We start from the raw sequence: 27,565 nt of genomic DNA, 5'->3' as shown, positions 1-27,565 counted from the left end.
AAAATACAGCTACAAACCAAAAGAAATCAAACATATTAAACGTCAAGGTGCTACTTTCCAAAAAGTTAAAAAAGTGCACTGTGCTGTTTGGCAAAAAAAAAAAAAAAAAAAAAAAAAAAAAAAAAATGACGTTTAGAAGAAAACACGGAATGTTTGTCCTACGCACAGAGGGGAAAGAATTAACAAATTGTGCTTGTTGTGGAATGAACGTGCACAGTCTGCACACTGACTTATGGCAGTTATCTATGTCATGCGGACAAAAAGAAATCCACTCATTCATTAAATATTTGTTGAGCACCCCACTACCTGCTGATCAAAAAACCAAAACTACTTAGAACCTCTAACTATGCTTCGGGGACCCAGCAGGTATCCCTAACGCAGATGGTACTAGCTATGCTCTGCCGAGGTATTTCCTGAGCAGCCTTTGGAAGATACAAAGCACAAGACAGCCTCCGCCCGGCCAGCTGCCTCTGGCGCCTCAAGGCTGGCAAAGCACATTGAAAATGCGACGCCGGAACTTACGGAGTCCCACGAGGAAACGGCGGCGCGTCAAGCAGAGACTAGTTCCGCCCACGTGAAAGATGGCGTTTGTAGTGTCAGCCATCCCAAGTGCCTGTCCCTCCTCCGTGGGAGTGGTGTCTAGACAGTCCAGAGAGAGTGTGCTAGGGAGGTGCGTTTTGGTTGCCTCAGCTCGCAACTTGACTCCACAACGGTGACCAAAGACAAAAGAAAAAAAGGAGATCGCAAAGATCGCACACAGTACCCTGCAGAATCTGGGGCGGCCCTGGGCTGGGGGCGGGGCTACGACGGGGCGGAGCTGGGGGCGTGGGCGGGGCGGGCCCGGGGCGGGGCCCGGAGCGGGCTGCGGTTGTGGTCCCTGCGCCGGCGGTGAAGGCGCAGCGGCGGCGAGTGGGTGAGTGAGACGCGCGGGCGGAGCGGGGCTGCCTCGGTCGGCTTGCCGGCCGGCTCCGGTACCAGCGGGGCTTTTCCTCCTTCGGGGTGAACTCCTCTCTGTCCCCCGAGCGAAAGTGCCCTTGGCCTTGCAGGAGCGGCGGGGGCCTCGGCGGTGCTGAGGGGATGGGGATGGGCCTCGTCTACGCTGTCCGCCTGCGCTCCCCTACCCGCACCTTCTCCCGGGCCCTTGAGGGAACCCTCGGGGAGTACCGCTGGCGCGGCCTCCACCAACAGAAGCCTGGGCCCTAGGGGCCTGGCCCGGTGACAGCCAGAGCGCTGGCGGGTCTTACCGAGGGTCCCCGCCCGGGAGGAGAAAGCGAAGGTGGGATGGATAAAGGACGGACAGCATGCAGGCAGAAGTTTGCAAGGAGTGCGGATGCCCACTTACAAGGGCTGCATCTCTCACCAGGGTGTTCCCCAGTTCTGTGGGACATGACCTGGTTGCCTCACAGTTCCGCGGTTGCACAGACTTAGTAAAGGAAGTGACCATTGTGACTTGGGCATCATTTGACTGATGGTAATCAGTTGCAGAGAGAAGTGCACTGATTAAGTCTGTCCACACTGGGTCTGTCTGGCCAGGTCTTATATTCCGAAAGGAGCGAAATAGATCATTTGCCTGGGAGGGATTGCTTCTGCTGACATGGGGACTGTTTGGCTCTTGTAGAGTTTTGTCCCGGCAGGTGGATAAATTTCTAGTCAAAACTCCCGTTCGTCACCAGTTGTGTAAAACGGGAACACAGTATGTCTCAGTATTACTTTTACTTTAAAGAGCCCAAAAAAGACCAAAAAATACTTTGAGATAGGATCATTAGTCCACTTGGGAAACTCCCAACATAATATAGAAACAGCATGAGAGAGAATATGTTAATAATAATATGGAATCAGAATATTTGAAATAAATGTAATCTTCCCTCAATTAAAGAGGACGTTCCAGGAGCCTCCCCCCTCCAGTATAGCCCGAAATCTAGGGAAACGCCTACACACTTCGTGTGAATTTAGGTGTTTTTCTCTCGTTACATTTCATACATAGATAATAAAGTTTAGAAACTCGCACAAGAAGAGATCACAAATAACGGATAGTAAAGCCGAGTCATTGCAGCCACGCTGTAAAATCCCGTGAATGTGATCTCTTTGTGTATCAAAGTAGCTTGCTGTAAAGGATCCAGGCACCTTGGTACTTGGACACCAGCTCCGATAGCCAAGAAGACAGAAATAGTGGCAGACAGTATGGAACACATGAATATCCTGGACAAAAGGGGGAATCACAACCTAGGAGCAGAAAGCAGGTGATTGCACAGCACCATGTATCACGTAAAAACCTGCAAGTCATTTTCCTAGAACTTTTCATTTACTGTTTTCAAATGAGAGTTAAAATAGTCTGTGGATCAGGAGGAACTGGGGTTTTCTGTCTGAGACACTGCTAACTAGCACCTCAGTGACCGTTGGCACAGTGGGATGTTCTGAATCTGTTGGAAACTGCCTCAAGGTGCCAGTGTTTCCATTTCCTAGAACACACACACAGAAGAAATGAGAGGGATTACAGCCCACTCTGCAGATTGGACATTCAACAGGTGTTTACATTTCCGGGAGACAAATGAAAATATAACTTAAAAAGTTGGTAAAACAGTCTTGTTGGCTATGTTGGCCATCCAATGTTTGCTTTGAGAATGTGACCGAATGAATAAAACTCCTGTCTTTTGAGCCTGCCTTAGACCCCCATGTGGATTGAATGCTGGCAAAGTGTTAGGCACAGTCCTGGTGTCATGAATGTGCATGTGAGCTTTGACTGAAAATGAACATTTGTAAAGAGTGGCAGAGGCTTGCCTGGCACGTAGTCTGGTGCCTTTACAGAACTTGGTTAGTTCCCATTTGGCTGAGAGAGCTGGTTGATGGCGTCCCCCCACCTTCCCACGAGAAGTGGAAGCCTTATGATATAATTCTTCAGCACAGTAGACAAATGAACTTCCTCAAAGCAGCCTCGAAAGCTGTAGCTTTATTTTTCTTTTGCACAGGTTATGAAAGGCGGGCGGGTAAAATGTGGCAGTCTGCTAACAGGGTTAACATGCTTAGTAACAAATACACTTTATTAGTTTTACAAGTTATAGTTAAGCCCTCATGACCCCTGAACTCTGTTTATAGAGTAATGAGCCTTAGCTTAATTGTTTGGATTCTAGCTTCCCTCAGAAGCTTCTGTGGCTAATTTTAACCTTCTGAAGTAGCCAGAAAACACATTAAAAGTCTGTGAGTTTGAAATAAATCGTTCTGACCACATTTGTATATGGGTTTTGACCAAAGCTAACTTTAGGTGTTAGAAAAGTCAGAGTCCCTGATTACACTTCTCTTTAAGACTTTATTTTTTTAGGTCATAGGAATTTCCCCTTTTTCATGATTTCGTTTGTATCCAGCTACAGTACAAAAATATTATATTACTAAAATAAACAATTTCTAAGTTTTAAGCTGCATGCTGTTCTCAATCTGAACGGTCTGATGCTTTCCTGTACCTTGTTGTGTGTCCTACCCAGGACATGGTTGATTCCTTTGTTCAAACGTCTGTCTGTTGTATCCACAGCAGATATATACCACCTACTTGCCAGTCACTCACTCAGATGTTTTTGTTATAAGGTCGCTTATATTTGCTCCTTATTTTATTTAATAATGGCCTCAGATCAAGTGGGTAATGTTACTAGTAATTTGGATTTGCTTAAGAGAAGCCATGAAGCACTCTTAAATGAAAGGTGAAGGTTCTAATTATAATTTAGAGGGGCTATCCTGGCACTACTGAGATCCATGGTAAGAGTGAACCTCTGTGAAATTATGAAGGGGAAAGTTACACTGGTCTAGTCTTGCTGTTGCATTGACTTTACACAGTTATAACCACAGTACACAGTAAATTATCTTAGACCGATGAATTTGTAGGTGAATGGCATAATCTGAAAATCAGGTTCTGGGCAGTTGATGCCAGCATGCTGTGCTGAAAGTGTTAGGTTTGTTGGTAGATTTCAGCCAGAGCTCTGAAGGGGCTGGAGAGATAGCTCAGTGGCTAAGATTGCTTGTTGTTACAGAGGCCGCGGGTACCAGGCAAGCATTCGATACACTGAGATACATACAGACAAAACATAAAATTAAATAAATATGCATAATAATACTAATGGTGTATGAGTAAAGTAAGAATGACTGTACATTGTGATTAAATAAATTGTAAAGCTCTCTAGAAGTGAGGGTCACAAGCCATTTATGTACAAGGCGGCTGCACTGATGCAGGGATGTGTGTGAGCTAGAAAAGGGTAAAACTTAACAGAGAGGTCCCATGTCAAGTTACTGAAGGCTTGGCTAGCATGCTTGACGTGCAGAAATGCTATAGGCCATGGGAGGTTTTCACAAATGAGGAATTAGAAGAACTATTTTACTAATCTACAGAAAAAAAGGGAAGAAAAAGCTGAAGCAGCCTGCAGCGTGGACCCAGAAACGCAGTGACATTGTAAAGGCATGAAGGGACAGAGCTGTGGAGTGCAGACCTCAGGTGGAGCTCAGCATAGAGCCATCCAAGGGATCATTCCTGCTGCAGTAGCAAGAATGAGCTCCGAAGAGACACTGACTTCTGAGTATACTGGGGTTGTTCTGTTTTTTTCCAGAAGGATTGGGCAGAAAACCTTTTAGCTGTGGAATCTTCTGAACCATTTGCTCCTGACATCTAGCCACCAGGACCATCCTAGCTCAGTGATCTAGGACCATCCAAACAGGTGATCTGTTGTTGAATAGTTTTAATCCCAATCCAGGGTTTCCACCCCGCCTCGGACCATTTAGTTCCCAGATAAAAGACACATACAACCTCTATATTTATAATAAACCTTAATCAGTGCAGGGGCTGGGCAGATATCTGTCCTCTGTGCTATTATGTCTGTTTCCCAGCCAATAATCTCATTATATAATTTGCCATGTTTCATCTGGGCTGCTCTTAACTCCAATTAGCCAGCCCCCTGGCCATTATTTTAAGATTTTTATACCATGATGTCTTCCCACTTTACCTTTCTCTCTCTCATGGTTCTCTCCAACCCCAAGCCTGAGAACCCTAAACCCCGCCTATGTCTGTGCTCAGCAATTGGCTGTTGGCATCTTTATTCACCAGTCAGAGTTACTGGGGGGATGGGGGGCAAGGTCATGTAGTGACCTGGGCCTAGGTTTGGTCTCTGGGAGCAAGCAGTACTTAGCATAGCAAAAGACCAAGCCTCTACCATGGTCACTCTGACACGTCAGGTCAGTAGGAGCCTACTCGCCTGTGCCACTCCCCTCACCTTGTCAATCACATGTCCTGTGGTGTGTACCATCACCTGTTATCACAGAACGACTGAGTCCCATCAAGTAAGACATTTCAGAAAGAGACTATGTTCATATAACCCTTTATCATTCTGGTGTGTTGTTAGTGGCTATATTTCTATATTTTGTTATTAATCTCTTTGTTCCTGTTTCGTAAATTACACCTTACAATAAATAAAATAGATGTGGGTACTCTTTGCAATTTAGACATCCAGTGGGGTCTTTGAATTGATCCCCTGGGGATTAGAGGACTGTTTGGGGATGGGCTATATTTGAAGCTGAACAACCCAACATGATCCTTAATCCTTTCTTTCCTCATACTTAGACTAGGAATGAGGTTAATAAAGTGAGTGGCATATAATACTTGAAGTTTCCCAGTCAGGTTAGAAGTTTTTCCATAGGTCTTTAAGATTATGCTCTAGTTCTCAATACTGCTTCCAGAAGTGCTTTTCTTTTCAGTATAGTTATGGAATATTTGTATTATATTTAGATATATTTGTATTGCATTGTATTTAGAATTATTCACCTTTTCAAACGAAAAGGAAAAATGGGACAGAAATATGTTGGCAGTATAAGTTTATGGTCGTGTGTTGAGTTTACTTGTTATGTGGTCCTGCAGTCTGCTGCTGTTAGCAAGAACAACAGTGGCACCGTTACAGTTCCCACTCACATTACACTTCTGTTCCCCCACTGAAAGCTGACCTCGCCTCTGTGTCCAGAAGAGTCAACATCTTAAACAAGCTGTACAGCTCATATAATCTGTGGTCTCTTCAGACTACTAAATTGACATATATTAAAAAGTATATAGTACCTAATTGAATTTCTGAAACTAAAAGTGCACATTTAAAAACTCTAGGTAAACTGTTCCTTAGAGTTGAGTGTTCTGCCCAGTTCTGTGTGCCTAATCATAATATGATAGAAACACTCACTCAGCGTTCTAAATATAGAAGTTACTCCTTTGCATGAGACTCTAAACTCTTGATAAGATGGAGAAAGAAACACAGAGACTGTGCTGGTTCCAGGACCACTTATGGGAACTAGTTATGTCCTTGCTCCCTTCCTCCTATGATCTTAGGGACTGAATCAGGTCATGAGCTCAGTGACAAGCTGTACTGTTGAAAGGTCTGTCCAGCCCACTAAATAGTCCTTTTTATTTACATGGACATTTGTAGCTAATCTAATGTTCACTCCCAAAGTAATCACACAGGCATAGGTAACTTCCTACAGTACTGTTGTTACCTTACATAAAACCTACCATTTTGTTATTTTTTTCTACTTTAAATCTTTGATTACATGTTTTTAATTAGAAAATTTGGTATTTTATACATACAGAATATAAAATGTAATATATATATATAATTTTATATTACGTACATTATATAAAATGAATGAAGATCCGCATGTGTAACCCTGGCTCTGGATTGGCTCTGAGCTCATCTGCTCTTCTCTGCCTATCTGTCTTTTGTGTTGTGAGTAACTGAGACTTTCATCTCAGCAACTTAGTGTGCGCCCTTCACATCGCTGTACCGCCTTCTCACGAACGCCCTTGCTTATGTTTCTCTTCCTCTTTCAGTGTCTTTAAGCAGTAGTATTGACCTCAGTAGCCAGAGCTCTCCGAGAGTGACAGGGCTGTTGCTCTGCTCTTGTTTTCTGATTTTACATCTTTTTAGCTGTCTTATGATATTTCTGCTCTCGGGTATTTTTTAAATTACTTTTCTAAGAGCACCTAGAAAATACAGACTGGGACTAGAGAGAAGGCTCAGTGGTTAGAGCACTGACTGCTCTCCCAGAGGTCCTGAGTTCAATTCCCAGCAACCCCATGGTGGCTCACAACCATCTGTAATGAGATCTGATGCCCTCTTCTGAAGGGTGTTTGAAAACAGCTACAGTGCACTCATATAAATAAAATAAATAAATCTTTTTTTTAATTTATAAAAGAAAAAAGAAAAAGGAAGAAAACACAAACTAGGGGAGTATAAAGAGAAGCAGCGTCTTCTCAGTTCTAGAAACTCCAAGCCTAGTGCTAAGTCAAGTGGTTGTCAGGACCATGATCCTCTGAAGCCTTCCTTGTCTCAGTACCACCTCTGGTGGTGAGCACTAATCCATGGCTCAGCAGTCACTGGATCAGATCATTCTTCTCTGGAATGGCCCACTGGACCTAGTTTTACTGTTCGTACCTAAGGTCCCATTTACTTATGCAGCGTCCTCCCCTTCCTGTTTTGCTCTTTAGTTGAAATGGTTTAGGGGCCAAATATCCAATAGGTAATAAAGGCTCATTCTTTGTTTCTGTTGGTATGTGACATTTTTCTAAGTCAGCTGGAGTTTGGATGGTTGTCTTTAAATGGCTGGACCTAATCACTGTTTTTTGTATGTCCTTGTTTAGCTATTGCAGGCGTTTGGATAATGTGAGACCTGGGATGCAGGGATGTCGACTATCTGCCCCCCACCATCTCCTGCTGTTGCCAAGACAGAGATTGCTTTAAGTGGCGAATCACCCTTGTTGGCGGCTACCTTTGCTTACTGGGATAATATTCTTGGTCCAAGAGTAAGGCACATTTGGGCTCCAAAGACAGACCAAGTACTTCTCAGTGATGGAGAAATAACTTTTCTTGCCAACCACACTCTAAACGGAGAGATTCTTCGAAATGCAGAGAGTGGGGCTATAGACGTAAAGTTTTTCGTCTTATCTGAAAAGGGCGTCATTATTGTGTCGTTAATCTTCGATGGAAACTGGAACGGAGACCGGAGCACGTACGGACTGTCCATTATACTTCCGCAGGCCGAGCTTAGTTTCTACCTCCCACTCCACAGGGTGTGTGTGGACAGGCTAACACACATTATTCGGAAAGGAAGAATATGGATGCATAAGGTAGGGGGCTTCTGACCCTGTTTGTGGTAACCTGGCCAATGGCAGTTCTTTCTGGCACATTGCACTTAAGTTTGGGGAATTATGTGCAGCTAACACCAGGCAGCTGTGTTGTCTCCGAGCACAGAAAGGTCTGCTCATGTGGCTGCTCTTCACAGTCGCAATGGAAGATGAGATGCTTACAGCTTAGAGAAAGTAAACATTTAGTCTGAGCTGGTTCTGGAAGCTTTGGCTCTAACTCCTTGTTTTCCTTTTCCCGTGTGACTTTGTCTTTTACTTACAACCATGTAAAAGTATAAATGTTCAAAGATGTTGAGAAGCTGTCAGCCATGAGGCCTTGGGTAACTAAGCTTCTTTCCCCGGTTCCCAGTTTTGTATAATGAGGACAGACCAAGTGGATTCTAGGGAGTTATTCCTTTCAATTTGCAAGTTTAGCTAAAGAAAATGCTGTTTTCTCCTGACACTTGCATTGCTGTGCATTTTCAGCATATAATTCGCCTTCCTATTTTCTAGTTTAATATTATCCTGGAACCCATTAAAACATGACTGGTTTTATAAGGCTTCTAACCTAGTGCAAAGGGAAACAGCATTTTTTAAAAGAACCATTTTCTCTATTATACCTAGTGCAGACTTCCTTCCTTATTTCTGACCTACTTAACAAAAACCATTAGATCAAACAGTTGAGCTGCAGGTGCTGTTACAAGCAGATAATCCCAGAGCTCAAGTCTGAGGCAAAAGGATTTGAGTTCGGTGCCAGCCTGTTCTACCGGGTGAGTTCCGGTCCCATAAATAAACAAACTAAAACAGCCATTCCTCTGTCCCTCAGATGCAAGTCGATCTTGTTTGATCTGAATAGTGTATAATTCTTTTCTTTTGAAGCTGCAGGTCTTATGTGGGCTGTTTTCGACTAAGTTATCTCTTTGCTGTAGAATAAAGGATACTTCGATGTACTTAATGTTCTGTGTGAGAGCATGGATTTGTCGAGCTAATCTCTTGTCTCCATCCCTTCTCCCCACCCTCATAGAAAGTATTTTCCTATGAACGTTAGAACATATCTACATTGAAAAATGAACAAGCATCCATGTGAATTTGTTAAAGCAAATTTTCTTTTTCTTAGGAAAGACAAGAAAATGTCCAGAAAATTGTCTTGGAAGGCGCAGAGAGGATGGAAGATCAGGTACAGTGCATATCACATGCTGCCGGGACAGTTCCCTCTGCTTATGTCTGCATAGTTGGTGGTATTTCCGGTGAGGACTCAGTCATTGGACAAAAGAACCTGAAAATGAGTAATTCTTGTTAAGCTTTGTAAAATGAACTGAATATAAATTCTGCAGCCTAAATCCGAAGACTTCAATAAAAAAAGTTAATTACGCCTACAAATTAATATTTGGCCACCCTTTCTCAGTCTGCCAGAATATGTTTGAAGTCATTTACTTGTAGTACAAGATACTACATGCAATTTATTTATTTATTGAAAATAGATTTTTAAATACTATATATTCTCATATGGTTTCCCTTCCCCTGACTCCTCCCATAACCTCCACCCACCCAAATCCATACCTGTTTTTTCTTCTCTCATTAGGATATAATCAGGCATTAATAATAACAATAATAATAACAATAATAATAATAATAATAATGTAAAATAAAAACAAACCAAAATAGAAGAAGATAAATACATAAAAGTAGAAAACAGCCAAAGAAAAAACTTCAAGAAACACATATAGAGACAGATACAATATTTGCATACACAGAAATTGTATAAAAACACAGAAGCAGAAACCATAATATATACGTAAGGGGGAAGAAAGCCCAGACATAGCATTACAAGTAAAGCACTTTTAGAAACACCACTGACCTGGAATTATGCTGTCTGTCTGCTGGGCATGAGGCCTGGCCTTAAAGAGTTGTGTGTATGCGCAGGAAGACTTCTGCAGACAATTAGCTTTCCATGTGTGACGCGGTATCAGCGGGAGATAGTTTCTGGGTTAGGCATGTGGACTGATCACCACTCCCCTCAGCACTGAGACCTCTTGTGAGTCCGGCCTGTGCAAGCCTGTTCTTTTGCAGATTGAAAGGTTATTCCTTCTGCAGCTGTGGAGGGAGCTAGCTCACCCCTGAGGCATCACTCGGGTGCAGCCCAGCTATAGGCAGTGTTCTTAAAATGTTTATGTTGTACTTTTACTTTCTTTTTTTAAGATTATTTATCTTATGTATTCATGCTCTATCTGCATATACACCTGCATGACAGAAGAGAGCTTCAGATCTCGTTACAGATGGTTGTGAGCTACCAGGTGGATGCTGGGAATTGACCTTGAGACTTCTGGAAAAGCAGTCGGTGCTCTTAACCACTGAGCCAGCTCTTCAGATGGCCTATGTTGTAGTTTTAAAACTCAGACGTTTAAGCATATTGGTGGCAGATTGTTTGAATGTTGAAATTTGTCAGTAATATCATTTCTCTTCTTCCCCTTACGCTGCATGCCACCCACCCCCACTATTTGTCCTTTAAAACTCCAGTAATTAAACATAGCTGTGTGGGCTTGTCTCCTATTTTCCTTAACATGACCAAGCAGAATGGTACTTAAAAATAATAATAATTGTTTTAAGTATTTCTGAGGGTTTAGGGTATAGTGATGGAATATTTGCCTAGCCTCTGTGGCATGATTCTACATTTGATCCCTAGCAAAACACACACACACACACAGACACACACACACACACACACAGATACACAGACACACACACACACACACACCAATGGAAAATGACTTTTACAAAATGTTTTTCCTGCCCGGCTCACCCGCACTGTGATTTCTTTCACTTCCCTATGTTTGATCCAGGGTCAGAGTATCATTCCTATGCTTACTGGGGAAGTCATTCCTGTAATGGAGCTGCTTGCATCTATGAAGTCACACAGTGTCCCTGAAGACATTGATGTAAGTGTCATGTATCCATGTATCCTTTATGGGTTCCCTTGAGAGAGAGAGAGTATGTGTGTGTGTGCATGCATGTGCATGCCGGGAGTGTGTGTGTCTGTGTACACACGCACACTCGTGCATGCTGGGAATTGAACCCAAGTCCTCAGGAAGAGCAGCCAGTGCTCTCAAGCACTGAGCCATCTCTCCAGCTCCTCATCCACCAGTTTCTTTGAACATTGGTGTTTCAGCCACACATTTTCCATGAGTAAATACCTCTAGACACTGTTCCTAATCCTGACTTTTCATTAACCTGGTCTCCTAATTCTGATAGCTAAGGGGGGGGGGGGTCATAAAAAGTGTCTTTCACACTGCCTGGCCAATTTCCGTTTGCTCTTCTGAAAAGGGCATACACAGCATTGCTTTATAGGTAGTCTAGGTGCTCATAATGAGAGGGCCGGCTTGTGCATAGTTATTATTAAACATTCTCTCAACACTGTAAACAGACTAATTTTGTGTGTGTGCCTTCTAGATAGCTGATACAGTGCTCAATGATGATGACATTGGTGACAGCTGTCATGAAGGCTTTCTTCTCAAGTAAGAACTTTACTTCTTTCTCTGACAAGCTTTAGGGGGGAAATGGTAGAATGCCCACTCCCCGAGGTGATTGTCGACAGCACTGCACGTCTCTGAGCTCATACAGCAGTGGCACATCTGACATTACTCTCCCAGAGTCTGCCGAGGCTGGACTTCCACAGACCCAGAGAAGTTCTAGTCGATGTTTGGATCTGGTTTCTTCTTTCAAGTCTCATTAAATATAACCCATAGGGACCTATCGAGTTGTGGCATTGTAAATTCCGGTGAATTCTTTAAGTCTAGAAATGGAAGTCATTCATATTTTAGACTGACATTTTCCATCTTCCTGTGGAATTTAACATTTAAGAGCATGGGCTCAGGCTGGAGAGCTGGCTCAGTGGTTAAGGGCACTGACTGCTCTTCCAGAGGTCCTGAGTTCAAATCAGGACCACATGGTGGCTCACAGCCATCTGTAATGAGATCTGATGCCCTCTTCTGGTGTGTCTGAAGACAGCTACAGTGTACTTATATATAATAAATAATTAAATCTTGAAAGAAATAAAAAAGCATGGGCTCTAAAACCAGACTGTCTGGGTTACAACTGGGAAACCTTGGTAAAGCTACCCAAAGCTGTACCTCCATGTCTTACCTGTGAAAGGTGAACGGCTCTAACTGCTGGTTTATCAGGTCCTTGCAGGCACCGGGTGACACGGGTTATATAAAGCACTTAGAACAGAGCCAGGCACATGAAGTCACCCAGGAGACGTTAGCCAGTGTGTCCTATCATAGTTGCTCTGAGGACAGTGCTCACTGAGCAGCCATGTGTCCCTGTGTGTCCCTCCGCAGGACTGAGTGCTGTACAGTACCTCATCTCCGGTGTGGTCTCCTTTACAGCTGCAGACAGTCACCACAGTGAGAAGTGAAGAAGTATTTGTCACAGTGTTGACTTCTGTGTTACATTCCCTTCCTTTAAGCTCACAATGAAATACCAGGTGACAGAGTTTGCTGGTGCCAGTCATACAGTGTTTTCAGTGTCCTTTCCCTTTAAAGAAGTCACTATGAAATAGTGGCATCTGTTAACTAATTGGGATATCGTTTTCCTTCAAATGTACCTAATTTTATGTGTGTTTGAATACTTGCATCTGTGGCAGACCTGGTAGCTGCAAAAGGCAGCAGAGGGCTTTGGCGTTCTAGGAACTAGATGCTTGTGGGTCATTGTGTGGGTTCTGGATCCTCTTCTCTGCACGAGCAGCAGGTGCTCTTCACCAGTGAGCCCTGAGTGGTCTTAAGGTGTGATACCCGTGAAAGGTTTTACACAGATAAAGGATAACGACGTGCAGATGGCTTTGGTGTTCGCCAGGCTCTTGCGTGTTTTCTCGTTGTGAAGCTGTGGCCCTGCCCATGTTTTCTTTCCCCACAGTGCCATCAGCTCACATCTGCAGACCTGTGGCTGCTCTGTCGTCGTGGGCAGCAGCGCAGAGAAAGTGAATAAGGTAATCCGGCTACAGCTCCCCGGTGGCCCTCTCGTCATCACTAGCCTGCCGTGACTTATCCTTTAAATAGTGGGCTGCCGTTGAAATAGCCTCACAGTATAAGGAGGCAATGTGATTTTACCAACTGACTCTAATAGAATGAGTAGGAATTCAATTACCACATTAATTTTCATGATTCATAACTCATAGTTGTATCATAAATTGTTTTGAGGAACATTTTTAAATGAGTTTTTTTTTTTTTTTTTTTTTTTTTTTGGAGATAGGGTCTCACTATATAGTCTCGGCTGGCCTGTAGCTCAGGCTAGCCTCAAATTCACACAATCCATTTGCTTCTTATGCTCCACTACAGAGATTAAAAGTATACACCATCTTGCCTGGCCTTTAAATGAGATCTTTTTCTCCAATTTTCCAGTTGTTGGTTTTTATTCCTGTATGACTTTACCTGCTATACAATGTGCTATGTAAGGACACAACAATTTGGATGTGAAGGATAGGAAACTGTACTGATAAAGATTACCATCAGGTAGAGAGTGACCACACACAGCTTTGTATTAGGACAAACATTTGAGAGTCCCAAAAGCGTGGTATAAACTAGCTAACTAGATAACTCATTCTGCTTCTGGAGGTGATTTCTGCAAAATCTGAGTTTATGTCATGTACATAATGGTGTGCGGGAGCGACAGGTGATCAAACTTTCTAGAAGATCCCTGCCAAAAGCCAGCAGCCATTTTTATAGTCACTAAGGACATAAATACATTATTCAACTGGAACAAACCTAACTTCTTTTTAAATGTTTTACATGGAAATAAATTGGGGGTGGCTATTTGCTTTACCAAGTGCTTCAGCTTTTTCTTTTTTGTTTGTTTCTTTCTTTCTTTTTTTTTTTTTTTGAAAGCTGGCCTGTGTACTTATATGAACTTTAATTTTCCAAATTTATAATTCTCATTCAATCATTTCTAACAGAATATTAAACTTCTCACTATATTTTCGGCATTTAGAGCTGCCATCCATGATTCCAAATAGTAGCTTTCCACTTGAGATGCTGAAGGCCTCGGGTCCCATGGGGTCACCATGGGGGGTCTCTAGGGGCCATGTTGGTTGGCTTTATGAAAAGAGAAAGGCTCCATTGTTTGGGGTTCATTTATTAAGTTGGTTTTGTCATTTTTCATCATCTTTTAGGTTGAATAGCTTGTCCTTTATCTTTTCATTTTTGAGAGACAAGCTGTCTCTACTCTAGTTGAGACCCGCTGTCTTCAGACTGTCTCCGGCTACAATCAGAGTTCCAACACAGCTCCTGTTTACTTTCTCTGTACAGCTCTAGGCCAACTTTGATTACTGGCAGCGATTTCTAAACCCAACATTCACTTGGTCCCCCATGAAACTGAGTGGTTTTTTTTCCTGTGGAAGATTTTGAGCAGTCCCTGTTGTCACTTTGCATCAGATGATAGTTCCCTCATGGAAACATGTGGTTGATTCTCCAGAGCAGTCTGCCCACTGGAAAGGCAGCTGGTGCTGTGTAGAGATGTGCCAAGTGTTGCACTAGTGTGAGAGCAACACTTGTTCAAATGTAGCACATTCTAAGGTACCATGCAGCTGATTTGCTAACTACTTCCTAAACTTAAGTGGCCCCAACCCTTTGCGAGCAGTGTGTGTTTGACCCATGCCCTGTCAGGGGATGCTCCTTTGGGAACTGTTTCAGTGATGGCAACAAAAATTCCTATTTAAATGTATTTCAAAAGCAAGCAGTGGTCTTCTTACCTCCTGTTTCAATGCTGAATCTTTTCCTCTCTAGATAGTAAGAACACTGTGCCTTTTTCTGACGCCAGCGGAGAGGAAATGCTCCAGGCTCTGTGAAGCAGACTCATCCTTTAAGTACGAGTCGGGCCTCTTTGTACAGGGCTTGCTAAAGGTACACTTGCCATTCATTTATCGTATATGAAACAACAAGGAAAAATGAATTTTAAAAGCATTACTGAGAATCTTTGTGAAGCATATTGTTAGCATTTAACATATCATATTTTTAATTGTCTGGGGACTGGTTTCTTTCCATCATTCTGAGCAAACTTGCTTTTCATGATCACTACATGGGTCTCAGTTATTCTTAAGGATGTGAACATAGCAGAATGAAACAAAACAAAAGCTTTACTGTTGTAGGTACCCTAAATAAACTTGTATAATCAAGGAACATTCCTACTTGTGTGGTGCAAAAGCTGTCTGTATTGGACAGACTACAACCAGCATTAGACCTAATAGGGAGCCGCCGAGGTCACTGTGTCAAAGGTGAGAAATGAGGTCATGTCTACTCTCACAGCTTTTATTCATGTCTAGTGTCATAAGTCTTTGCCAAAGCAAAAAAAGAAAGCATAGACTCTGGGCTGAGGCTTCAGGTTAGTGGCAAAGTGCTTACCTAACATGCCTAATGTCCTAGACTCCACCCAAATGACAAATTCAGTCAGGTGTAGGATGCAAAGCCCCCCCTCAACAAAAAAAATTTTGTATACCAGAGATGAAATTTCTGAGAAAAAGAAACTAAGGAAGCAGTTTCACGCGCAGTAGCTGCAAACTAAGCAGCCCTGTGGATGAAGTGAGCACTGTCCGCTGTGGCAATTATAAAGCCCCAATGAAAGACATAAACATGGACAGATGGAGGAAAGGCATGCAGTGCATGACTGAAGACTGCTGCTCAAATGCCTGCCCCACCCAGTTTCCTGTAGAAAGACGTTCTTAACGGAACCAGAAAGAGGCTCCCCTAGGTGTGCTGCCCTTTGGACCTTCTGTGTTCCCAAAGACTCCCATGCCATGTTGAACATCTCATCCTAGCTGGTGCCACTGTTTGGAAGGGATGGACATGTTAGGAACTGTAGGTTAGTTGAGATGTCTAATGAGATGGGGACATGCCTATGGTAGGCACAGCAGGCACCTGGCCTTCACCCTCACCCTGTCCACCCAGGCTCCCCTGTGCACCTGGCCACGGTGTTCTGCCTCCCCATGAACCCAAAGTACAGTGGACAGTACTTCAGAAGTGACATTTCCTCTTCAAAGCTGAGTCTTCTGGGTGCTCTACCATGTTAATGGAATCTGATTAATACAGACCCTAAGTAGGCAAGGCAGTCTTACACAAAAACAGCAAAGCTGGTAGCATAGAAGTACATAACTTCCCAACACACACTGATGGATCCTCAGAGACTCGGAGTGGAGTCCTCAAGAGTTACAGTGACTGAGCTCTGATGGTCACAGTCAGAGTGTACTTCAGAGATAAGGAGCAATACCTCTGGGAGATCTGGACATCTCTGTGAAGAAAGCCAAAGTGGCTCATTCTCCCCAGACACAAATTGAGCTAGGTAAGATGCATAAACCTCAGATCCTATTCACAAGCTATTAGAAAGCTTAGGAGAAACACATCAATCTGGGGAAAAGGGCCTCTTCTTTAGAATATCCCAAAAATCATAACCGCAAAGCCCAGACTTGACAGATGACATCACACTGCAAAGCTTTTGTACAACCAAGAAAGCAACCACCAGAGTGCAGTAACAGCCAAAGGAGGAGAGAAGATACTGTGGCAGTTCATCACACAATCAGTATGTGTATCTCAGCACAGAATTAGCCAATGCTGATGGAGTGGACATCTCCAGAAAAGATATGGAAGTAACTGATAGACATGAAGTAGTACTCAGCATTGCTGTGTATAAGATAAAGTCAAAACCATAGTGAGATATTACCCCATCTAGGTAGACATTATCAAAACAACAAAAAGTGACATGCTTTCAGGGATATGGGGAGAGTACACTTGTCACATCTTGGGGGGATTTGAATTACTAATTCTGTTCAAGAGGACAGAAGGCAGTTTAAATGTAAGAACTGGAAGTGGCAGAGCACTCACCTAGAACATACAAGACGCACCTAGAACGTACAAGACTCACCTAGAACATACAAAACTCACCTAGACTGTACAAGACTCACCTAGACCGTACAAGACTCACCTAGAACGTACAAGACTCACCTAGACCGTACAAGACTCACCTAGAACGTACAAGACTCACCTAGACCGTACAAGACTCACCTAGAACATACAAGGTTCAGCACTGTAATAAATGAGCAAACAGATGTGTGAACCGGCTCTCTCACAGTTAGGCAGGTCCTACAAGAGATGAAGTGGGTAAGTGGGTGAAACACAGGCTCCTTCATCTGCACTGCAACATGAGTCACCACAGCTGCACGCAGGGTGGTGCAGTCCGCAAATGAATGGTGCATAGCACAGTGGAGTGTTTCATCACACAAAGGAAAGTCAGGACGTGGTGATGAATGAAACAAGCCAGGCACAGAAAGATCAATGCTGCACGTTATCATTATATGTAAAAGCTAAAACGTTTATCTCATACAAGTAGAAGGTAAATATAGAGATTCCCAGAACTTAGAAAGGGTTTTGGAAAAGGCTTAGGGCTGAATAACTGAAATAATACCTAAGATAACTAAAAGAATAACTTACATTGTTCTGTAGCACTGTAGAATAATTGTGACAGTTTATTGTATTTTTCTGATTTCTGTGTAAGGAAGAGAGGACAGTGGCTGATACAGTGTGTGTGACTCTGTCACTCTCCACCGTGTTTTTTAAGGCACAGTCTCTAAACCTTTCAGTGGACTGGCTGGGCAGTGGTGCCCTGAGATCTACCTGTGCATACATCCCCTAACACTGTCCCGACCGCTGCAACTGACGGATCCGTGGGTGCTGGGGATCCTAGCACAGGTTAGGTCCTGATGTTTACACAGAAATTAGTACTTCACCTACTGAACCATTACCCCAGCTCTAGTTTTTAATAGCTAGTAATTGGAATTTTAAATATTCCTAACAAAAAAAAATGATAACTATCTGAGATGCTAGGTATGACATCCTGAGTGAATCACACTTTGTGTGCATCTACTGAATTATCACATTGTACCCTGAGTGAATCACACTTTGTGTGCATGTACTGAAATGCCACACTGTACCCTGAGTGAATCACACTTTGCATTTCCTGAAATGTCACACTGTACCCTGAGTGAATTACACTTTGTGTGCATTTCCTGAAATGTCACGCTGTGTCTGCACATACAACAGTTGCTCTGTGTTGATTGGATAGATGTGTATTAGCCAGGGATCTCTAGAGTAACAAAACTTATAAAGGAGCGTGTGAGTGAGTGTGTGTGTGTGTGTGTGTGTGTGTGTGTGTGTGTGTGTGTGTACACATATGTGTATATATTAGAAGGAGCATGTGTGTGTACATATATATATACATATTAGAAGGAGCGTGGGGGGAGTTTATTAGAATGAATGACTTATAGTCAAAGATCCAGCTAATCCAACAATGGTGGGCTGTGAACAGTTAAGTCTAAGAATCCAATAGCTGCTCAGTCTGCAAGGCTGGATGTCTCAGCTGGCTTCTGTATACAGTGGAATCCTAAAGAAATGCTAGTAAAGGAATGGTCTTGCTAGCAAGGCCAGGGTAATCAAGCAGAAACAAAAGCTTCTTTTTCCCATGTCCATATATAGGCTTCTGGCAGAACAAGTGGCCCGATTAGATCTGGATTACATGTGTTTATAGTGTTGGTGGCATGTCTTTGTCCCACTCAAATAAAAACGATAACCATGTTATGATACCCAATTGTGATGCCACTGTCCCACCTACAGCTAGAAATGCATTATATATTTGAGCAGGTCATAATTACACCTAACATGATAGGACTGTTCCTTGTACATCTGCAAACATTATAAACTATAATAGGTGACAATGTCTTATTCTTTTAATATGTCAAACTTAAATATGATAACTATTGATGTTATCTTAATTGATGTCACATCATATGATAAATTGATGAAAGAAAACACAAATGTCTGCACAAACCCATTATTAAGAAAATATGACAGAAACTCTCATGTCAATTATAATCCTCTTTTGTGCAACTAGTCATGTGGCCTTGGCTAGTATTTATAACGACCCTCCTCTGCTAAACCATTTTTATTTTTCTTCCCTTGGCAAGAAGATCTTGGGTCTTTGCCTGGAGGAGAGACCCACACCTTCATTCCTTACATGTCTGTTCCCTTTGTCATCCTGACTGGATTAGGTTCTTGTTGACTTTAATCACAGGACATGGTAGCACCAAGAGAAGCCCCAAAGGATCTCCTGCACTCCAGACATGATCTTTCTAACTTCCATTGTAGAGAGGCAGTCAGTTCTGCATGGTAATCTAGATCTGTCACCCCCTTTAACACTTACTCCTTTCTTAGTGGTTGGTTTAAAGGGCATCAGAAGTCCAAAGTTGCCGGAGAGAAATCTGAACTTCCAGTTTAATACAATGTTTTCTAGGCCAGCAGAATTTAAGGTCTCAGGAACAGGAAGCAAACATTTTCTGTGTCACTACAGAATAGTAGTGAGTAGAATTATTCTCATTTCTACCCCTTGATTCCTGGATCTGTGGATCCTGGTGTCAAAGAAACTGTCTCTTATACTGGACACTGATTCAAAGCATGCCTTCTGGGAGAACCCTGCCCCAGCCCTTTATGCTGCTGCCACCAAAGTGGCACATGTGTCTTCCTGGTACCAACTTTTGTCCTGGTTAGGGTCACTAGTGCTGTGAGGAAACACCATGACCAAAGCAACTTGGGGAGACAGAAGTTTATTCAGCTTATGCTTCCACGTCAGAGTTCATCAGCAAAGGAAGCCAGGACAGGAGCTCAACAGGGCGGGACCTGGAGGCAGCTGATGCTGAGCCATGGAGGATGCTGCTCACTGGCCTGCTCTCCATGGAGGATGCTGCTCACTGGCCTGCTCTCCATGGAGGATGCTGCTCACTGGCCTGCTCTCCATGGAGGATGCTGCTCACTGGCCTGCTCTCCATGGAGGATGCTGCTCACTGGCCTGCTCCTAATGCCTTGCTTAGCCTGTTTCCTTATAGAACCCAGGACCACCAGCCCAGAGTGACCTTCCCAGGAAGAAACTAAGAAAATGTCCCACGTGCTTGCCTACAGCCCAGGCATTTTAGAGGTGTTTTCTCTGTGAATCTGCCTCCTCTCTGATGACTCTAGCTTTTGTTAAGTTGAAATAAAACTAGGCAGCCTTAAACTCACAATGATCCACCTGACTCAATTTTCTGACTGCTAAGGTTATATTAATTTAAAAATTAAATATAACATATAAAGGAGATGAGAAAAGACTAGATTCATGGAATGGATACACGTTATGGAAAACAAATACATGTATATATTGTTCTCTAGTTTGAATTCTGTCATGAATTTTTCAATGTAGGTGGTGGGTAAATGCATGAAATACATCTGATACTGAAAGGATAAAATTGAAAGTGGAGCCCCACAGCTTCTATTCCACATGCCTATTCTAACTGCAGAAATTTATGCATTTGTATAGACTGGTTAATTTTGGTATGCAATGTGTGTGTGTGTGTGTGTGTGTGTACATATACACACATATGCAAGATTTTTTATAATGACATTTATGAAATTAAAAATGTTTTAAAAAATTGAATCCTTGCAAATAAAATGCAGCTTTTGGTGATTGGAGATATAGTTTATTAATATGGTTGATGTTTACTTAGAAAGTTAAAGGCTCTGAGTTCAATCCCCAGTTTTACCCCCAAAATGAAAATCAGCTTTTGGGTTTCAAATCATGTGCTTGTCATGAGCTCAGGACTAGAGAAAACACATTTCTAATCTATTTTACCAATTTTCCTTAAAGTCACAATGAAGTACACAGTACTTTCTAGCACCCCCTCATTCAATTAGATATTAGTTATTTCTGAAAGAGCTCCTCTACACCAGACATAGGAAATACGGAACTGTGATTAAGTGAAATATGAAGAGTTCTCCAAGCAAAGCTACGTCGTGTTGGTGTATTTGCTGTCACATTGGGTCCTTATGTCTCTGTGTCCCTTGCCACCATATTCTACCCTGATCCCTTCCCTCCCTGCAGTACTAGGTAGGAGAGAAAGAGATTAGAGGTGGAGGGTGTACGTCTCTTTAGACTACTTCCTGCTGAGCAGGGGTGTTGGGTCCTTGAGGCAAGCCCAGTCTCCGTTGTCAGGATGTCTTCAACTTCTTCTCTTTGCTCACAAAGCTTATCACAAATTGATAAACTACAGCCTCAGGAGCCAGCAGGAGCAGGACAGCGGAGCTGTATAGAAAGTACCTGATATGGTGACCATCCCAGCCTTGAAGAGTGAAAGATCTAAGCAGCCTCTGTACTCTGCAGTCGACACAATTCCTCGTACATAGCAGGTGTTTCCCGCATGCTAAGTGGCTCCCCAGCTACACAGCAAGAGGCGAATGTCTTACCTAGTAACGTGTATAACGTTAGATCAGAGAGAAGATAAAACAACAACGGAGAAAGAATGGCAGCCATAACTTTACAGACCAGAAAGTAATCATTAATACTTGGCATAGATCTGTGTCGTCTTCTCTGCTGTGCATACTTCCTTCAGTGCCCATACCCTTTGGTTGGACTGTATACGGCACGTTCTGACCCACGTTTTAATGGTATACTGTATATTCTCACGTAAACACAACCACTTGACTGTTAGTTCTGAGCCAGCCCTGTACCAGAATCACAGGAGTATGCATCTCTTATCATGTTTTATTCTTTTAAAAATTGCTTGTCTCATTTGGCATGTAGTTAGTAAGCTTTCTCTTCCTTCGACAGGATGCAACTGGCAGTTTTGTACTGCCTTTCCGGCAAGTTATGTATGCCCCATATCCCACCACACACATCGATGTGGACGTCAACACTGTCAAGCAGATGCCACCGTGTCATGAACATATTTATAATCAACGCAGATACATGAGGTCGGAGCTGACAGCCTTCTGGAGGGCAACTTCAGAAGAGGACATGGCTCAGGACACCATCATCTACACAGATGAGAGCTTCACTCCTGATTTGTAAGTGACACTTGGCCTTAGGGGTCATTGTTACACAGCATAAACTTTTGTCATTTGCAAGTAAAAGCAATGCAAGTCATATTTAGAGAAGAAGTATGACAAGCACACACTCAGGCACGGTTTTAAAAACAACTTTAAATTCGTATTACTTTTATTTTTAGACAGTCTCACTGGGCAGTCCTAGGTAACCTGGAACTCACTATAGAGATCAGGCTAGCTCCAAAGTCCAAGATGTCCACCCGCCTCTGCCTCCCAAGTGCAAGGATTAAAGGCATGTGCCTTCATACCTAGCCTAAATCTTCATTTCCTAAAATACTATTTCTTATAAGGTAGGCTAAGATTTCCTCTTAAAATAAATACTTAGCCAATATATACTGATGTCCCAGTTACTTAGTGAAGGGCCAGGTTAGTAGTTAGTAGTCAGAAAGTGCCAGCCCCATTGCCAGAAACTTAGTATATAATGGTTGTTGTATGCTAAACTGAAGTAATTCTAAATCTTTATTTCTGGTGTGAATATCAAACACAGAAACGTAGTTGGTATTTATGAAGAGAACAACTTTTTCTTTGCATTTTATATTTTGCTATTTATTTCTTATCAGAAAATATGATCAGCAAAGTAAATGACAATAATTGTTGATTGATTAGGAGGAAATTATAAATTTTAATTGTAAAACTTGAAGAAAGCATTTAAGTGGTATTCTGAAGTCTGAAAAAGAATAGTGAGCCAGTATTACTGTTCTCTTGAAGCAGTTGGAGCTTGAAATGGTACTAGTCCTTAGTCTATGCTGCAAATATGTGTGATCATCCGGGTTGCAGGGCTTTGGGCAGCAGTAAACCTGGAGCAATGAGTGTGACCCGTATGTCTGAAGAAGACAGAAAAGCTGAAGCAAGACACACGCTACACCTGTAGCCTAGGAGACGCCAGCTAGAGCCACAGGCAGGAGCATGATGCCCAAAGGTCCCAGTGTGTAGCTGCATATTTAAAAGACCCATTACCCAGCTGTCCTGTGCTCTCATGATAGCTTAGAAGGGCTGAGAGGGGTTGCTTCAGAGAGGGGAAGGGTCGGTGACCTCTATGTCACTAGTTCACGGACTGGCAAGCAGATCTCCTCAGAGCCTGAGCCTGCATCTTTCCATTGCTAACACACTTGACAGCCTCTTTACCTTTTTAGTTGATTCTCAGAATCTCTTCTCAGTAAGTGAGCTGACCTTGAATGGATTTGCACCATGTTAGCGTTTTTGTTTTGAATATGTTTGTTTGGACGATTTGACAAAAGCATATTTTCAACTATTCTGGCATGGCAAAATCATGTCATGAATCTTAGAATTTTATTTCCAGTTCTAATAAATGTTTTAAATATAAAATTGTCAGAAATAATTTTAGCCACAAGATTATATTTTCTATTATTGTGGGCTCATAATAGTATCAGTGTGTTTTAAATAATATTCTCTTTTGAGTCTGAGAACTTGAGGTTTTGAATTTAGGGATTCACACACCCTGGGCAATTGCTGGACCACTGAGCGATTACTTATTATTACCACTGAGTAATCCCCAGTTACGTTATTGTTCATTTTAACCTTTTTAAGAGAAAAGCAGTCATGGTAGTACAAGGTCTGGCTCTTCCTTGGAGACAGTCCCACCTTCCAGCTCTCTGCAGTCCAGATTCTCCACAGAAATGACTGAAGTCCTGAGGGGTGCACAGTGACTGCTGTGTGACTGCTGAGAGGCCACTTCCCCAGCCGTGCACTTCCTCCCCTCAGGACAGACAGACTGCTCTCTGCTTCCTGCTCTCTTCTGTGTGTTTCCTCTTCCCCTGGTTCCTGGGCGGTGCTGTGATCAATACCTTCTGAGTGCTGCTTTTTAGTTATCTTATTGTGATAAATGTTCAGTTTCCCTCTGACATGAATACAGCAGCCTAGGAAAGACAGGAAAACATTGAGAGGGAATGAACGGTCTTGCTCATTAGCTCCTGCTCTGACCTGCATGCTGAAATGGGTCTCCTCAGTTGGCATTTCGCCTGGACTTTCCATGCCAGCCAGAGCTGAGGTGGTGATAACCTACAGGCTGCCTTATACTTCCACACGGTGAGGCTCTGGACGTGAGCCAGCTGTAAGGTGAGGGTTCTGGAACATATGGATAGATATGGGCACACGCCCTGCCTCGATAGCCTCAACCTACACTGGCCAGGGGAAACTCCAACAGTGTACAGATGGATCCTTGAGTTAAAACGGAGCTGTGTGTGTTTTCTGTGCACTGGGTGTATCTATGTATGTGTCTTTGTGTTTATATTGTGTGTGTTGAATGTTTGTGTATTTTTGCGCTCATTTTGTGTGCACTGAATTTTGAACCCAGGGCCTCATGCAAACTAAGTATGCATTCCAAATACACTCGTCTGTCTCCTGTTTATAAAACTTCAGCTTTTTGACTAGAGTGGCAGACTGTGGAAACCATTTAACATCTGGACCATTTTCTCCTTAGGAATATTTTCCAAGATGTCTTACACAGAGACACTCTAGTGAAAGCCTTCCTGGATCAGGTAAATATGACACCATCCAGTGCCAGACAAAAGAACACTGCATGTTTTCTTTTAAAATATATCCCAAGTGCCTACAAAATACATACAAAGAATTAAAGTGCTAGAAACCTTTCTGAAGTCCGTAAATGAATTTCGCCTTGAATTATTAATGGGCAGTAGTAGTAGAAGAGCATTCTCCATCCTTGTAGTTGCTTCAGGCACAACCCTATACCTTAAGGATTTTTTTGTTGTTGATGAAGAAGAGGGGTGTGCTTTAATTTGTGTTGTTGTCTCTGTTTTTAAAAATATCTGATGAGTTATCCATTTGGAATTGGTGAGGGATTGCATGAGACTTGTTTCTATGCGTAAGCAGAGCTTTGTCATAATCCCACTGTGGGAATCAGGCCAAGATCCTGTGCCATAGGCGTAGCTTTGAGCCAAGGAGAGCCTCCTGTTCCCTGGGGCTTGTGCATCTGCGTCTGAGGTGTGACAGTAAAAGGTTCGAGGACAGTTTGTAGTACTGTGGTCCCATGGTTTGAAGCTGAAACAAAATTCCCATCCTCTACTCTACACAACCTGGAATTATTTTCATAATAAAATAAGGAGATGTTTTGATGTAGAATATAAAGTCTAAGTGCATTAAAACAGGGAATCTCAAAAACTGTTGTAGGGTTTCCAGACATCTTTGGGAATCGGAAGAAATGGCTGTAATGGGTGATGTGTGTCAGGTCCTGTCAACAATGTCATGGAAGCTGTACTGTCTCGTGTCCCTGCAGGTCTTCCATCTGAAGCCTGGCCTGTCTCTCAGGAGCACTTTCCTTGCACAATTCCTCCTCATCCTTCACAGAAAAGCCTTGACACTCATCAAATACATAGAGGATGACACGTGAGTCCAGCTCGTCTGGGGAAGCCCTCATGCTTTGACAGCTGCTGTTTTCCCTTTGAGCATTGCCAGTGTTGTAACGTTTGGGGTTTTTGTCTGTTTTGTTTTCTTTATAGGCAGAAGGGGAAAAAGCCCTTTAAGTCTCTTCGGAACCTGAAGATAGATCTTGACTTAACAGCAGAGGGCGATCTTAACATAATAATGGCTCTGGCTGAGAAGATTAAGCCAGGCCTACACTCTTTCATCTTCGGGAGACCTTTCTACACTAGTGTACAAGAACGTGATGTCCTAATGACTTTTTAAACGTGTGGTTTGCTGTGTCCCACTTGCTGTCACAGTGTCTCAGCAGTGTGGACACATCCTTCCTCGGGTCCTGCTGCAGGACAGGTTACACTACACTTATCAGTCGAGGTCTGTACCAGACGTCTGGCCCATCACTGTAGTGACTGTCTCTTCCTGGAATAGACGTACTCTCTTAGGGACTTATGTTTACAATTATCCTAAGCACTCTTGCTGTCTTTTAAAGATATGAATGATGGGATATAAACTTGACCATAACTGCTGGTTGTTTTGTTGTGAAACTTATGATTCATGGTTTACATGCATCACACTGAAACCCCAGTTAGCTTTTACAGGTAAACTGCGAGTTGACTCCCTGTCCCTCTGTGTTCTGTGGTCACTTTTGCAGCAACTAAAAATTAGAGTATTTCCAGTTTGCAGTTCTACAGAAAGGAACTGAGTGTGACTACAGAAAGGAACTTAGTGTGACTACAGATTTTCTTTTGAAAGAAGACACTGATAAAGCAATTTTTAGGTGAAATCTGTTGTTAGATCTTCCTTTATAGACTTAGTCCTTCAAATGCAGTCTGTTTAGAAATCCCCAACAGTCGTGCGTAGGCACTGAAGAGTGTGAAACATACTATGCTTTTCATTGGTTTACTGTAGTTCTGTCAAAGAAAGTGGATTTGTTTTTATAATTGTTGCCAACTTTTAAGGTTAATTTTCATTATGTTTGAGCCAATTTAAAATGCGCACCTTCTGTGCCTTTCCCAATCTTGGAAATATAATTTCTTGACAAAGGGTCAGATTTCAGGACCCAGTCATTTTCATCTGGCTTCCCTTTGCAGTCTGCCGTGTGCCTGGCTTAGAGGTCCTTGTGAGATCTGTCAGCACACGCTGGTGAGATCTTCTTTGAAGGTCAGGAAAGCTTCTTGCCTCTTTCCTTTCGTTTTTGCCTGAACTCTAGTGTTTCCTGTGTTGCCTACATGGTCAGAACAGCAGGAGAAATCTGACTTCACTGCTGTTTCTCTCGGTGCTATGACGGCAAGCTCGAGTGGTCTGTCTGTCTGTCTGTTCCTGTGACATTTGTGTTGCGCTGGCTGTGAAGTAGACTAGTAGAGTTCTGTGCTGTAGCAGCGTAGGAGTATACACAGACACAAAGGAGTGTTTTTATTTAAAGTGTGGACTTAGCATAAAAAGGGAGAATATATTTATTTTTTACAAAAGGAATAAAAATGGAACCCTTTCCTCACCCACCAGATTTAGCAAGAAAAAAAAACCCATTCTATTCTGAAAGGTCACAGTGGCTTTGACATACAAATCAGAACAATGCACACTCACCATGATAGCTTATGTACTCCACGTCACTGTCACTCCGTTGTGGTCAATGGGTGGATGCCACCTTCTAGTGTGCCATCCCATTGCTTTACACAGTAGAATCTTATTTAAGTGCTAATTGTTGTCTTTTGCTGGCTTACTGTGTTGTTATAGAGAATGTAAGATGTACAGTGAATAAGTTATTGACGCATGTGTAAACACTGTTATATATCTTTTCTCCTAGATGGGGAGTTTTGAATAAAATACCTTTGAAATTCTGTCTGTTTTAGTTCATTATTTAGGGAAAATGCCACTGTGAAGGGGGCAAGACAGTCATGTTGAATCTAACCCATTGTTTTGGTCTTCAAGAAAGATATTTAAAGTTTGTGAATAATGTTAGAATCTTACATCTAAAAAAAGTACTCAAACCGCCAAGTGTGTTAGTGCACGCTTGTAATTCCAGTACTTGGGAGGAAGGGACAGGAGGAGAAGCTCCAGGCTAGCTTTAAATACAGGGTTCACCAGCAGCTGA

General features: G+C 42.6%; 1 protein-coding gene across 2 annotated transcripts; it reads left to right on the top strand.

The window, feature by feature from the left end:
• Positions 1 to 875: 875 nt before the first annotated feature.
• Positions 876 to 27,565, top strand: C9orf72 (C9orf72-SMCR8 complex subunit). 2 transcript variants are annotated; one of them, XM_080938713.1, is made up of 11 exons: positions 876 to 913; positions 7,652 to 8,137; positions 9,252 to 9,311; positions 10,975 to 11,070; positions 11,582 to 11,646; positions 13,046 to 13,118; positions 14,911 to 15,027; positions 21,803 to 22,038; positions 24,518 to 24,575; positions 25,331 to 25,440; positions 25,554 to 27,565. In XM_080938713.1, exons 2-11 carry the CDS (start codon positions 7,694 to 7,696, stop codon positions 25,738 to 25,740), a joined length of 1,446 nt encoding a protein of 481 aa, XP_080794839.1. In that variant the 5' UTR covers positions 876 to 913; positions 7,652 to 7,693; the 3' UTR covers positions 25,741 to 27,565. The 2 variants fall into 2 exon arrangements, with proteins under 2 accessions (XP_080794839.1, XP_080794838.1); XM_080938712.1 differs by lacking the exon at positions 876 to 913 and adding an exon at positions 4,585 to 4,694.

The sequence above is a fragment of the Micromys minutus genome (genome assembly GCF_963924665.1).
Source record: "Micromys minutus genome assembly, chromosome: 26".
Lineage (NCBI taxonomy): Eukaryota > Metazoa > Chordata > Mammalia > Rodentia > Muridae > Micromys > Micromys minutus.
The sequence above is the reverse complement of the archived record's forward strand: the minus strand, read 5'-3'. Positions and strand labels throughout refer to the sequence as shown.